General features: G+C 36.6%; 1 protein-coding gene across 2 annotated transcripts in view; it reads right to left on the minus strand.

Moving 5' to 3' along the window:
• The window catches only part of Kiaa1324l (KIAA1324 like), a 189,148-nt gene that overhangs the window by 75,803 nt on the left and 98,107 nt on the right, over positions 1–15,238 (minus strand). For both annotated transcript variants that reach the window (XR_003847682.1, XM_008822474.1), the window contains exons 3-4: positions 4,815–5,010; positions 1,668–1,815 (exon numbers count right to left, since the gene is read on the minus strand). Coding sequence is in view for 1 of the 2 variants with exons in the window: in XM_008822474.1 (XP_008820696.1) it covers positions 1,668–1,815; positions 4,815–5,010 (344 nt within the window). In the remaining variant the exon portion in view is untranslated. The remainder of the gene's footprint in view (positions 1–1,667; positions 1,816–4,814; positions 5,011–15,238) is intronic.

The raw sequence follows: 15,238 nt of genomic DNA on the forward strand, positions 1-15,238 counted from the left end.
TCTCCCTGCAGTTAAGAGTTATGCAATTTGAGAGTCTTTTAGATAGACCCACTGAAGGGGTACTCCAATTGTCTCACCCTGCATCCCTGTTCAGCATGGAAAAGCCAGAGTGATCTGCCTCCCAATTCCCTATTGGCAATTTGGGTAACCTCTTCAGGGGATGGTGTGATAAGAATGGGATGTAGGAATTAGCTAGGCAGTTAGGGTAAAAAGACCCTGAAGAAATTAGCCAGTTTCTTGGCTAAAAATCAAAATGTCCTTGGGCCTCTCAGCAACACATTCTGTTCCAAAGGCCAAAAATGTCAAAAGTATTTGGGAGCTCTTATCTAATCCCTAAAAGATTTTAAGGTTACCTCTTCAGAGGGGGGAATGTTAGAGTAACAAAAAGCTCCATAAAAAAATAATAAACAAATAAATAGAGTACACAAAATTGATCATGAAAAAGTGATGGGGAGATAAAGGAAGAATTGGAGAGGAGGGAGTGGGCATGGATTTGTTCAAAATACCTTATATGCATGTATGAAATTCTCAATAAATTTTTTAAAAAGTTAAAAAAACAAAACTGAAATATATTTTTAACAAAGTAAGGTCTATAAGATGACGTAGTGGGAAAAGCACAAGCATGCAGACCTGAGTTCAGATCCTCAGCACCTACATAAAATATGGTTGTGGGGCACACAACTATAACCCCAGCTCTAGAGGGTCAGAGAAAGGTAGAAAAACAATATAGCTGAACCAGGGAGCTTCAGGCTGAGTGAGAGACCCTTTCTCAAAAAAAAAAAAAAAAAAAAAAAAAAAACTAAGATGAAGAGTGACAGAGAAAGATATCCAACATTAACCTATGGCCGTCACACATGCACACACATGTGCAAACAGATCTGAACACACACACACATACATGCACGCAGTCACACATGCACACACACACACACACACACACACACACACTCACAAAAAACTAGCCTTGAGAGTTATTAAAAAAATGAAGTTATAGCCAGGCATGGTGGTGCACACCTTTAATCCCAGCACTCAGGAGGCAACCAGGACATCTGGGGCTACAGGGAGACCCTGTCTCAAAAAAAAGACCAAAAAATGAAGTTATAATAAATCATGAATCTTGGAAAACATATTTGTCACACACAGTCTAAGCCAAATGGTCACTAAGAAACATAACCAGAAATAAAACAAGTCAATGTTGCTCTACAAAAGAGATCTTAAAGGTAAAAAAAAACAATGTTAACTAGAACACAAAATATAATAGAAAATTTTAAAGCTGCTTTCTTTTAATAACAAAAGTTTCAATGAGTAGCTGGAGAGATGGCTCAGCAGTTAAGAGCACTGGCTGTTCTTGTGCAGGACCTGAGTTAGGTTCCCAGCATCCACATGGCAGCTCACAACCATCTGTAACACCAGTTCTAGGGGATCCAATGCCCTCTTCTGAGCTCTGTGGGCACTGTACAACATGGGTGTGCTTATATACACACAGACAATATACTCATACACATAAAAATAATAATAAATAAAATATTTTTAAAGGTACAGTGAAACCCCATCCCCAGTGCCCCCCCCCCACAAAATTAGGAGGCATAAATGGAATGGAATAGCAGGTTTAGCAACATTTATATGAATGTTCCTTAAAAAAAATTCTGGAATATGGAAAGCCTTACAAAGAACTCAAAGAAGATGTTGTTGTCCACATACTGGTACTCAAAGAAGACATAGCCTGATTTCTTAAGGTGCACTGCATAGATCAAAGACACTGTGCAGTCATCACGGTTTGATTCTATGTAGTTTCCACGAGGGATCCAAGAAGAGCTGTGAAAACAGAACCAGGACTATTATTTTAGAGCTCAGAAAACTCTTCTAGCCACAACCCAGAATCAGTAGTTCCATTGGCAAAGCACCGGAAAAAAACACCAAGAGCTTTTCTGAAACTCAAAGTCCAGCTCCTTTTTTCAATCACTTTTTATGGCATGACATCCTAAATTTTTATAAGGTTACATGCTACCTTTTACTAAAACAGTGATCAGCAAACAGTATTTTAGTAGCTTCAGATAGAACTGCTCTTTCAAATAACATCTGAGTTTGACTTAAAGACATGCACATACAATTGGGAGATCTATGGGATGGTTAATATTTAAATTAAAATATAAAGGTGCATTTTTCACCTCTTAAGTTGTTAAAGAAATTATATGCCAGAAAAATAAAGGGCTTCTCAATAACTGAGTTAGCTTTTGAGATCCTAAAGCATATTAAGACTGCCTTTAAAACAACTGATGATTTAAAACATAACATTGTTATACTTCAAGATATACAGCAAGTTTCAAAATATTTGACAGATTCACCAAGAAAAGGATGTAAATGTGGCAACACCGCTCTAAATGTAACATTCTGTGAAAAGATGAAACCTTGTCTATACTACAGTGAGAACCCACATGGTAAACTGCCACCTTCACAACCTAGGTTAGCCAAGGTATGCAAACACAAGAAAACACTAAGCATAAAAGAAAAAAATTATGATAGATTACATTGTTTCAAATTTTAAACTTCTAGTTATCAAACATCATTAAGAAAATAAAACATCAAAATCCACAGATTTAAAGGCGCTATCACAAAACACATACATATATGTAATGTGTGCATAATATACAGTATTACATGAATACACACATACAGGATCTCATGTTCATAAAGCACAAAGAACTATTTGGACTCAATAAGTCACCAATAGTCCCAATCAATTAAAAAGAAGTAGAGAATGTAATCTCAGGTCGGTGGGAAAGGAGGGGAACAAAGGAGGAAAGCAATATCCACCTGAAATTTGTGTTCAGAGAATTATTACATTCAAAGACAGTACATTGGAAAAAGTTCTGCTTACAATGAATTTCCTTTAATAAATAAGGTATTTCAGGTAGAAAAAGAATAAATATCAATATTTCAGTTTACCAGTTCACTGAACAAAGACCTGGCATCTCATCACATGCAATTAGTGCCTTACTGTAACATGCTTTTGTGCATCTATGTTGAAATGTATTGCCAATTTAAGAGTATTGAAAATTGGTGGGAACTCCGTAATGTTTAAATTTGATTGTCAACTTGATTGGATTGAGAAAAGCCTAGGAGATTGGTAAAGCACAACTTTGGGTGTGTCTGTGTGGGCTTTACTAGAGACAATTCAATCAAAAGGGCTCTAACCTAAAGAATCCATGGATAGATTCAAAATGTGAACCAATTGTTGGAAGGTGGTGGAGGTGGCCAAGGTGAGGCATGGTTGGAGGTCACTTAGGGCATGTTCTTGAGGGTTGTATCTTGCCCTGGCCCCTTCATGCTACTGAACTATTCTTCTCTGGTTGCTGGCTGCTATAAATTGAACACCTTTTCTCTATCACATTCTCCCCACCATGAGAGACTGAAAGCTATCCTATGAAACCACAGACAGAATAAATCTTTCCTCTCTTCAGCTACTTCTAAGGATTTTGTCACAGTGACAAGAAAAATAAATAATATAGCCTTTAAGCAGTAAAGAGCCAAGGGAGCTAAGACCTGGGGAAGAAAATAATGTTTTCCTCACTCAGTGTTTCTCTTTCACAAAGGCCCATCTGTACCCCCATTCTCTGCCATGGTTTGAAGTTATATGAAGCTCTCAACACAGGCCAACACCATGTACATGGGCCTGCAGAACTGAACTAAACAAATCACTTAAAAATTCTTCAATCCAGGGCTGGAGAGATAACTCAGCAATTAAGAGCACTGGCTGCCCTTGCAGAGGATCCGGATTCAATTCCCAGCACCCACATGGTAGCTAACAATGGTCTATAACTTCAGTTCCAGGGGATCTGACGCCCTCTCCTGATCTCCTTGGGCATTGTATAACACAGGTGCACTTATACACATGCACATGATATTCTCATACACATAAAATTTTAAAATTCTTCAATCTCTGGTGCTCTAAAAATAGAAATTCACAGACTAAGACACACACACACATACACTTAAACAACAATCTTGTTTTCTAAAGAGGAAAATAAATCATTATCACTCAGCAGAAAGAGAGAGAGCTGGAAAAGCATGAAGGAATGAAAGAGGGAAGAAGAAGAAAGGGAGGAAAGGAAGCCAGGAAACACATCTGTGAGCACAGATACATAATTTCTCAGCATTCCTTCCACCATGATAAGGATTTTTGGGGTTCCAGAGAAAGCGCTCTTGCCAGAAGGTAGCCAGAGGCTGCCTATTTTACTACCAAAGTTTTAATTCTCCTAAACATGGCCACATTGAAGGAAATACCTATACAGGCACCATGGGGGACAGGAGGAGTACAGCTCAAAGATGAACATTTATCCAATGTTGCCACAGGCAAAGCTAGTAATCCCCAGAGAACTAATGCAAAGGACTTTTCTACACCTTAGATATTCAACCCACTCTCTCATAGAAGATAATCAAGGTCTAAATGAAAATCAAGCACTTTTTTTCTTTCAAAGAAAAAGAAAAAATATGAAAATGCTCTTTAAAATTAGAGAAAGGTTAGAAGAAACACCACTGGCTAAAGTTTGATTATAAATATGAAATAATGAACGGTTTCTTTAAAATCTCTATTGCATTCAACATATAGTATCCATTATATTTCAAGACCAATTATTTCCTCATTAAAAATTTAGCTACACTCTTTATAATGGCTGTCTGAAAAATATAACCCTTTGCACTGAGCTTATCTACAATCTCCATCCATACTAAAACTATGCTCAGCTCCTTCTAGAAAAGAATGACTACACCTTTGTCAAGTGTTCAAAGTCCAAAGGTTCCTTTTCGGGTCTTACTTGTTACAGCCATCTGGCCTGCTGTCAGAAGGGCCCACCACAGTGTCCATGAACGTTGCAATGTTGGAAAATCCTGCCGGCAACTCATCCCATTCATCAAATTTGATGCCACTGCCCAAGGAGTAGGTGCCTTCAACACACTTACTGCATACCTGGTTCTTCATTTCTAGATACTCTCCAGAGGCACAGGAGAAAGCTGGAAGGCAGAAGACATGACCCATTAGTCAGTGGCCCCTTCCATTAAATGTCTCCCTTCATTTGTCACCAGAATTGTTTTTACATAATTCCAGTTGTATCACACCCTAAGCAAAGCCTTCCAGAATCTCCATTATCACCACATGCATTTCACAATCTGCCTCAAAACTGTTTTACTCTACTCATCCTTCACTTCTCCTGCTGATTAAGACAAAGTACATACCGCTCTCAAAATACTTCAACACCTCTTTTGCTATTGTGGTTCTTTGCCAGGGATGTTTGCCAAATGACCTTCTCCACCTGGAAAACTCCAGTTCCTATGTAAAAATGACATTTCTGATGACAGATGACCCCATCCATTCCTACCTAGCAGTCATCCCTACCTCCCTCCATGCCCCAACAGTCCATTTTCCACAACACCGCCATTAACTTACACATGGCCTGATGATTGAAGAAGGGATGTGTTACTTTATGCTCTAAAGAAACACGGGTCATTATTTGGGGATTCCTAGTTGTATAAAGCATATGCTAAGTCCAAATAAAATGCTGATCCAGTGAAGAACAAAATAAAAAGAGGGTACAGGAGAGAAGTGTAATAGTTAAATTATCCTTACTCTGAAACCTTGATCCCGCTTTTACAATATTTATAATGCCTACCTAGCCATTTCTACTACCACCATCTATTTCTAATATCAAGTTCTCTGCCTTCTCTGAGAACTGGACCAAGCCAGTAAATGGCTGCTAAGTTATAATTCATTCAATAAATGGAAATCAATGCTCCCAAAGCGCATGTCCCTGTACAGGGTGGTATTACTGCTCAAGCCTAGAAAGGGTTACCTAATCCCTTAATCTAGACATTAAAGAAACAAGAACAAAATAAAATGTCCAAATTATTTGATGAAAAGAAATCCCCCAGTCCAGTAAGGCAGCAAAGCCTTGCAGTGAGGCACATTCTTCTTCTATATACAGTAGGGGATTTAGAAATAAAAACAAGCTGACTCTGAAAAAACTAATTAAAGAATTAGAGCTAAAACCCAAACTCATTCACTGAACTAATGATGCTTTTCTTTAGAAAAACTTAGCAACTCTGTGCAATGAACTTTTAACATTCAAATCAATATCCCCCAAATCAGTAAAACACCAGAATATCAGAAAAAGTCATACATATAATACTGTATGCTACAAAGTCAAAAGTATTCTGCAGATGGGAGAGGAAGACTATCTTGGTTGTTATATTACTTCTTGGGTTTTGGGGGGTTGTTTTGTTTTGTTTTTATCCATCAAATGAGTCAATTTTCTCTCCAGGATTTAGTTCCTATCTCTAAAAAAGGAAGTAGCTATCACTGTAGCAGCCTCATAGGGTTATGCTAAGAAAACAAAATACAGCATGGAGTAGTTAACAGAATGCCTGTCATATAACAAATGCCCACCATAGCCTATTATTATCACAACCAGGACAACCAGCAGAGAAACACAATTATGGAAAGCAATTTTTTTCAGTTTCAATGATTTATGGGTCTTCTATAGAAATCAGAACTAACAATATTCCCTTAATATGATAAATAACCATAAACAAAAAGCAATATTTCGCTCAATTATGGATCAGCAAACTAGCCTGTAGGCCAAATCTGGTCCACTACTTGTCTCTATAAACAAAGTTTTATTGAAACAGTCATAGACATTCATTTACATATTTTCTAATAGCTCCTTTTATATCACAATAGAGGAACGGAGCAGCTGCAAAAGAGACTGCATTACCTGCAAATCTGAAAATATTAACTTTCTGATAAAATAATCTTGGAAGGTAGTTCAGTTTGGGGTCTAAAACTGACCTTTTAATTCAATTAACAATTAATGGAACATTTTATGATATATTATTATAAGGGACTGTAAACGCTAAAGGAATGTGTGTTTATGAATGTTCTAAACCCAGTGATGCTACTTCAGAGTGTTTGCTGCCCTGTCAAAATCAGGAAGAATGTACTCAGCCCTTTCACACACAGTTTTATGAGAAGGAAATCTTAAACTTGAAATTGAAAATGAATTTCCTAAGTCTTTTCCTAAGTCTTTCTTATATGGCAGGTTCTGTGCTTGACACTTCAAGCATGGTAAGTTCTTACTAACCACAGTGGAACTACAAGGTTGGCATGAGCACTGTGTTTGCAAATATTGAACCATTGCCCCTATTGGAAATTCCAGGTTAAGTTTCTAATAGTCTCTGGGCACAATATCTTCAACCCATCAACACCTCACCTTGTCTATTTTTGTTTAAAGAATCTTATTTATCATACACTGTCCTTTTATTTACAGTGAATGCAAATGCAAAGGCACTATCAGTCTAAAGAAAGCTTACGTACTGCATGTATTTCACTAAAAGGCACCCTCAGCCTTCTTCAATGTGGGTCATTACCTGGCACTTCAGCATTATACTTGGAGAATCATTGTAAGTAGCAGACTCACAAGAAAATTAATAACAAAAATTCTATGAACATGGCACAACATCTACCACAATAAGGATATTTGTTTACAGAGTAAGAGCTAAGAAGCTAGAGTCTCCAAGCAGGTGTTTGGATGACTCAAATATTTTGTTCTTCTGCCCACATCTACAAATTACCATGAAAGCATAAACTATCAATTTGGGGATTACAAAAAAAATGACACAAATATAAAAACCACAAATCATGAGGATGAACTGTACTTGTAACAGATCTGTGAAGGATGAAGTTATTATGTCCATAAACCAGCTGAGGAACCTGAATCACAGTGTATTTAAATAACCTGATTACAAAAGTACCAAATCAACTGGTAGCAAGCTAATATTCATGGTCTAGCTGGTCTGACTCTAAAATAGCTACCCTGTAATGAAAAATGAAAATTCAAGTCAAATAATCAACCAATGAACAGAGGATAAATAATTCCAACTAATCCATTAGTCTTTCATATCACCTTTCATTTCCTATCAACTGCTCAGGAGAGCTCATCTGTACCATAAAATAATAATCATCGTTCAATCTCATATTTGTTATAGAACTTTTAATGTGTCATGTCAAAAAAATCATTTAAGAAATATTTTAACAATTTCCTAACTCCTGCTAAGTCTAATAACCTTGCTTATAAAAGAAAGATAGTAATAATAACTATCTCAAAAATTTACCTGGCACAAAATACGTATGTTACAAATAATCGTATTAGATACTCATTATATTAGGAACATGGACACACATTCCAGTAACATTGCCACTAGATGGGTAATGTCATGCCTCTATAGCTGTACAGTTGTACAGAACAACTATGGTATCAAAGTTAAACAGTCATGGGGCCTTTAAAAATGCAGGGAAGCTAAAACAACTAAAGCTTTTCATTTTTCTTTTTTAAATATTTAATTTATTTTCTTTATTTTATGTGTATGAGTGTACTGTCTGCATGTATATAAGTGCACCCATGTTGTGCAGTGCCCACGGAAGTCAGAAGAGGGCACCGGATTCCCTTGGAACTGGAGTTATGGATGGCTGTTAGCTGCCACATGGGTGCTAGGAACCAACCTAGGTCTTCTGCAGGAGCAGACAGTGTTCGTAACTGCTAAGCCATCTCTCCAGCCCCCCCCCCCGCGCTTTTCATTTTTCAATCATTTGATTCTATTCAATCTTTTTTTCATACTGGAAACTAATTCTAGAGCCACATGTCAAAAGAAGAGCTACACATATCCAAATTCAGTTGATTTCACAAGATTGTGTGGAGAGTTAGTGCTGTCCACCTCTTGCTAGTGGCCACAAGCATGACCTGCTTTTCCTTTGCTGGTATCTTCCACCTATGCCTCTCTACTTTCTATTTCAACACTGCTATCTTGACATTCAGGTTTTAATTGGATTATATGGTTTTTATAGAATTGCAGGAACTATATTCTTTTTTTATTATTTTAGAATATGCTACTGGACACTTCGATGAAGCAAGAAGGAGAGAGGCAGTTATTGTAAATAGCTATTTGCAGCTGGGTAGATTGACTATATGTCATCTGAATCAATTAAGTTAATTCTAAAATAAAAACTAGCTTTCTTCTTGGACAATCTTAAAATGCCACAAGAACTGAATGAAACTGATAATAAGCAAGCTCTGAAATTTGGACAGAGTTATGTTAGCTTTTCATTCCTGGGACAAAATACCTAAGCAAAACACATTAAAGGAGCATGGACTGATTTTGGCTCACTTCCAGATGTTCCAGTCCATCATGGTGGATAGAGCATGGAGCAGACTAGCTCCCCTCATGATGGTCACAGAACAGAGAGAATGCCTGCACTCACTGGCTTTTGCCTTTCCTGCCCATATTCCGTCTGGGCCCCCAGCCTAGGGGATGGTGCTGCCCACATTAAGGATAGGTCTTACCTCTAGTTAAGTCTCTCTGGAAATACCCTCACAGACATACTCAGAATTGTTCTTGTCTGATCTTCCAGGCACTTCTCAATACAATCAAGAGGAGGAGAATAGAAACCATCACAAAAATAGAGGCCTTCTTGGCCTAAGAGTTAGCAATGGGCTCAGTATGGGGTTTCACAGTGTTTTACCACAGCATCTATTGGAAAAGAGACATTTAAAACTTCAATATCTTGAAGTCTACATTTAACCAGGAGGTCATGTGCTACACTCACTGTTCTTTTTCTTAGCTTCCTGTCTCTGCTTTCCTGATATCTGTTTCTGTTTCTGTGAATCTGTAAAGGGTCAAACATGCAGATGTGAAAAATCAGATATGGGAAAAAATAACGTGTATACTAGCTTCGTATCAAGAAGCAGTCTTCAGCCACTCACTTGACCCTCTGTGTTTCTATTCACTCACATTCAATTGGGAATATCCCCATGCTTTTTAACTGTGTGGGTCTGCTTGTGATGACCCAGAGAGAGACTATGGAAAAAGTCTGTGTAGACAATATAATAATCACACAAACACCAGTACAATGTGTCAAGTAACAGTTACTAAATTGAATCATTTATGTGCTGATTATCCTCTGTGATTTATGTCAAATAATAATCTATTTTTAACATTCTTGTCACAGTGCCTCTTGGTTTGGTTTTTCGTCATCTAGAGACATCATGTTTTAAGACTATAGATATATATTGTATTTATTTATAATTCATTTATTTGTACTATTTTTATTCAAAGTATTTCATTACTAGAATGTTTTCTCAACCATAAACAGCAATAAGGATAGTCATAAAAGAATTTTCAATTTGTCTGTTTAATGAGATGTTGATGATATAGTAAGCCTACGTAATCTTATTATAGGTAAGTATCACACTAATAAAATTTATACACCAAGTATTTTTGAGTATTTGGCATTTGCTAGGCAAAAATTAGGCACCAGGGATATTGTGACAAATAATACAGGAATAATCTCTACTCTCACAAGGCTCCTATAATAATCTAGTCATTCTCAAAATAAATCATAGTTGCATCTGCCTGTGCCTAATTCATTATAAAGTCTTTCTTATTTGTCAACCTAAGTTCACATCAAAGCATAAAATAATTATAAACATATATATTTATGAGGGTATGTTAAATCTAGAGCCAAAAGGAGCTCATACATTTTTCTTGACTTATTAGTCTCATTTACTAAAATAAATATGGCTAAAGCCATAAGCATCATGCTGCCTGCAAAAGGAGGCACTTCTGTAACTTTATTAGACTGCCAATACAGGGTAGTACAAAGGAGGATAATGAATAGTTTGTAAGACCTAAAAGTACATATTGCTACCATCACTCATTTAGTCTGTTGATTATTATCAGATGCTCAATACTTGAAGTGCCTAACAGGCTTATCACAATTCTCTTTAAAAAGTGAAAAGAAGTGGCACATAGGAACAAATGCACAGCAAAGTAACCAGCAAACTTAGCTTCTCTCTGTCCTTGGAGGCAGTGAAAAGGAGAGCTCTGTTACACTCTCCCTTAAGTCCTTACTTGTGAAATTCCTAAGCAGAAAAAATAACTTTATCTCTCATTTTACAAAAAGGAAAATGAGGCGAGAAGAATTCAAATCATTACATGAAAACAGGTCATTTCTTGGCCCTATCTGTCATTCTCAGTTTAAGGCAGGACGAGGATCATGGAAGTAATCTGTCCCAATTCTATAAGTAACAGACATTGTGATACTCCCGTAAGAATAAATGTTGACATGTATTAACAAGCTACATTAGTGTTCCACTATAACTAACAAGTTATTGGATTTGAGGCATGACTTGATCATAGAAAAAAAGGAACTGGTGATATTAACCATATTCTATCAGGATGACTAAAGGACTTTTGAGGGTAACTATTCCAGGCATATTGACTCAGATCCTGAAGCTTCTCATCCACGTGACACTGAACACTGAGCTGAACATCTCTACAGACTCCAGATCCCTCTATTTCACAGGCTCCTCATGGTGCCAGGAAGCCAGAAGATTTCAATACAACCAAACTAAGAAAGCCTCTGCTTCCATTTAAAGTGACAAACAATACCATTAGGAAAATATACCCCAGAAGTCAAAAGACATGAATTCTAGTTCTAGCATTGCCACTTGAAATAACATACACAGTTACTATGCAATGGAAGTTGGACAGTTAAATGATCAGAACTGGATTCTTGAAGCTGAATCCCACTAATAATAATTTTTTCTAATTTTTCATTAAGAGTTTGAGATGTTTGGATCTAGAGAGATGGCTCAGTGGTTAAGAGCACTGGCTGTTCTTCCAGAGAAACAGGGTTCAGTCCCTAGCACCCATATAACCATACATATCACCAATCCCAGAAGATGAGATTCTGGCCTCTACAGGCATTGCATGACATCAGTATACTTACATACATGCAGGCAAAAACACTCATGCCATGCATATAAAATAAAAATCAATTTGGGGCTGGAGATATTGCTCAGTGGTTAAGAACACTGGATGTTCTTGCAGAAGACCGGGGTTCAAATCCCAACACCCACATGGCAGCCAACAATGGTCTGTAACTCCAGTTCCAGGGGATCTGACAGCCTCTTCTGTCCTCCACAGGCATTGCATGACAGGGGTGCACTTACCTACATGCAGGCAATACACGCATACACATAAAATAAAAATAATAAACATTTTAAAAAATAAAAATCAATCAAAATATTTTTAAGAGTTAGAAAAGTTGTAGAGCACACAGATGTAATTTCTAATTTTTTAGTTGTGAACTTCTTAGAAGATAAATTTTTTAAGTTGCCTCTCATTTTACAAAATGAAAGTAACACAAGAGATACACAAAAGAATACATGAATACAAACCAATTCTGGCTGACCTTTCCTTTTTTTTTACTAAATTTTTTAAATTATTTAATAACCACATGATTAGAAGAAGCGTTTCATTATAGCATTAACATATTCAATAACAACTTCCAGAGCAAAGATGCATCTCTTTCAAAATTGGCTGTAAATTTTTAGGTTCACAGTTGAACCAATACTGTTATACAACATTGAACTCAGTATAAACTCCATAACACATAAAACTCAATGAGATTTTAACCTTTTAAAAAGATCTCCATTTCATTTTAAAATATACTGTTTCATATAGAAAAAATCATTTTTAATGCTAACACTTAGAAGTTTGCACATGCATCTCTAACCTCTATGTATCTGATTATTGCTAGTCACAGTCAGTTACTTTCTGAGATCCACCTGAGCATGGATATCATCATGTAGATTTCAATGGTAATGTGTTTCAACTCTATTAATTAACATGGAGCAAATTTTTATGCTTCTTCCTCAAATACAGGTCATTTTTTATTTGATTTTTTTGTGTGTATTTCATACAGAATATCCCAAACAATCTTATTCACCTATATACCCACATCTCAAATGGCACCCTCCCATAGTCTCCCCCCCTTCCCCACTGGAGCCCTGTTACTGTCCACCATGTTGGCAGCGCCCCCAGCCATTCTCCAGTGTTTGTCCATCTGCTCAATGTAATCAGCCTATCTAGAGTTCCTTGTTTTAGGAAGATCAGCTCTTCCTAATCTAGCAGCAATCAGTTGGTCCTGGGCTTTTTTTTTTTTTTTTTTTTTTTAACCTGGGAGGTTTTATATCACTGTTTCCATTTCCTTATGTGCTATGGGTCTGTTTAAGCTGTTGATCTCTTCTTGGTTTAGTTTTGGTGGTTCCCATGCTTTTAGAAACCCATTCATTGCTTTTAGTTTTTCAAATTTAGTAGCATATAGGTTTTTAAAGTATCCCTTATAATGTTCGGGATCTTACTGGTGTCTGTTGTGATGTTTCCCCTTTCATCTCTGATTTTGTGGATTTCGAGGTGCTCTTTCTTTTGATTAACTGGGCTAGGGGTCTGTAATCTTGTTTATCTTTTCAAAGAACAAGCTCTTGGATTCATTGATTCTTGTTTGTTTCTATTTCATTTATTTCTGCTCTGATTTTTGCTATTTCTTCTTGTCGTCTGGGTTTAGATTTCATTTACTGTTGCTTTTCAAGTGTCTTGACTTGCAATGTTAAGTCATTTATTTGTGTTCTTTCTGATTTTTTTTTTAATGTAAGAACTTAGAGCTATAAACTTCCGTCTAAGGACCACTATCAATGTGTCCCAGAGGTTTTGTTGTGCTGTATTGTCCTTTTCATTTAGTTCCAGGAATGCTTTTATTTCTTTCTTAATTTTTCCTTTAAACATTCATCATTCAGGAGTGTGCTGTTCATGTGGTTACTAGGGTTTCTTCTGGTGTTGATTTTAAGCTTCATTGCATTGTGGTCTGATAGAATGCATGGAATTATTTCAATCTTTTTATTTGTTGATGTTTGTTTTGTGCCCTAGTATATGGTCTATTTTGGAGAAAGTTCCATGAGGTGCTGAAGAAAAAATATATTCTTTGGTGCTTGGGTGGAATATTCAGTAGATGTCTGTTAGGCACATTTGATATATAGTATTGTTTAATTCAGATGTGTCTCTGTTAATTCTCTGTCCTGTTGACCTATCTAATGGTGACAATGGGGTACTGAAGTCCCCTACTATTAATGAGTTGGGATTAATCTGGGTCTTAAAGTCCTGCAGTACTGCTTTTATGAAGTTGGGTGCACCAGAGTTTGGTGAATATATGTTCATGATTGTAATATTTTCTTGGTCAATTGTTCCTTTGATCAGAATAAAATGGCCCTCATTATCTCTTCACTTAGTTTTGGTTTAAACTCTATTTTTTCAGATATTAGAATGGCAATGCCTGCTTTTTTCTTAGTACCATTCACTTGGTATTTTTTTTTCATCCTTTCACCTTAAGGTGGTGCCTGTCCTTGAAAGTGATATGAGTTTCTTGCAGACAACAAAAAGATGGGTTTTGTTTCTTAATCCATTCGACTAGTCTGTGTCTTTTGACTGGCATGTTCATTCCATTGATATTTAAAGTTATTAATGAAAGATGTCTATTGATTCCTATCATTTTTATTTCTGTTCACATTCTTAGTGTAGCTGTGCATTTCCATTGTTGAATCTTCATTAAGTTGCTTTCCATAACCCCTTGGGCATAGTCTTTCCTTTCTTCAGCGCTTTGTTTTGCTTCAAGAACTCTTTGAAGGTATGGTTTTATGGACATGAATTCTTTCAGCCTATTTATGTCATGGGAGAGTTTTCTTTCCCCTTGGACTATAATGGACTTTTTGGCTGGGTAAAGTAATCTGGGTTGGCATCTGTGGTCATTTAGTACTGGGAATACTTTGGTCTAGGCTCTTCTGGCTTTTATAGTTTGCACTGAAAAGCCAGCTGTAATTCTGATGGGTTTTCCTTTATATGTGACTTGCTGTTTTTCTTTAGCAACTTTCGGTATTCTCTCTTTGTTCTGTGCGTTTAGCATTTTTACTATGATGTGCCATGGAGAGTTTCTTTTCTGGTCCTGTCTGTTTGGTTTTCTACATGCTTCTTGTATTTGTATGGGCATGTCCTTCAATTTTGGGAAATTTTCTTCCATGATTCTATTGAAGATCTGGTCCATGCCATTATCTTGGGATCTTCTCCTTCATGTATGCCTATGATTTGTAAGTTTGTTCTTTTTATGTGTCACACAATTCCTGCATATTCCATTCTTGTGATTTCTTAAATTTTTCATAATCTTTGCTTGAGTGGTCCAGTTCATACACTTTATCTTCCAATCTTGATACTCTGTTTTCCATCTTGTTCATCCTATTGGTGAGGCTTTCTCCTGTCATTTCTAATTGGCTTACTGAGTGTTTCACTTCCTTCTTCATTT

Source organism: Nannospalax galili, unplaced genomic scaffold (genome assembly GCF_000622305.1).
Source record: "Nannospalax galili isolate Female #2095 unplaced genomic scaffold, S.galili_v1.0 scaffold85, whole genome shotgun sequence".
NCBI classification, from domain to species: domain Eukaryota; kingdom Metazoa; phylum Chordata; class Mammalia; order Rodentia; family Spalacidae; genus Nannospalax; species Nannospalax galili.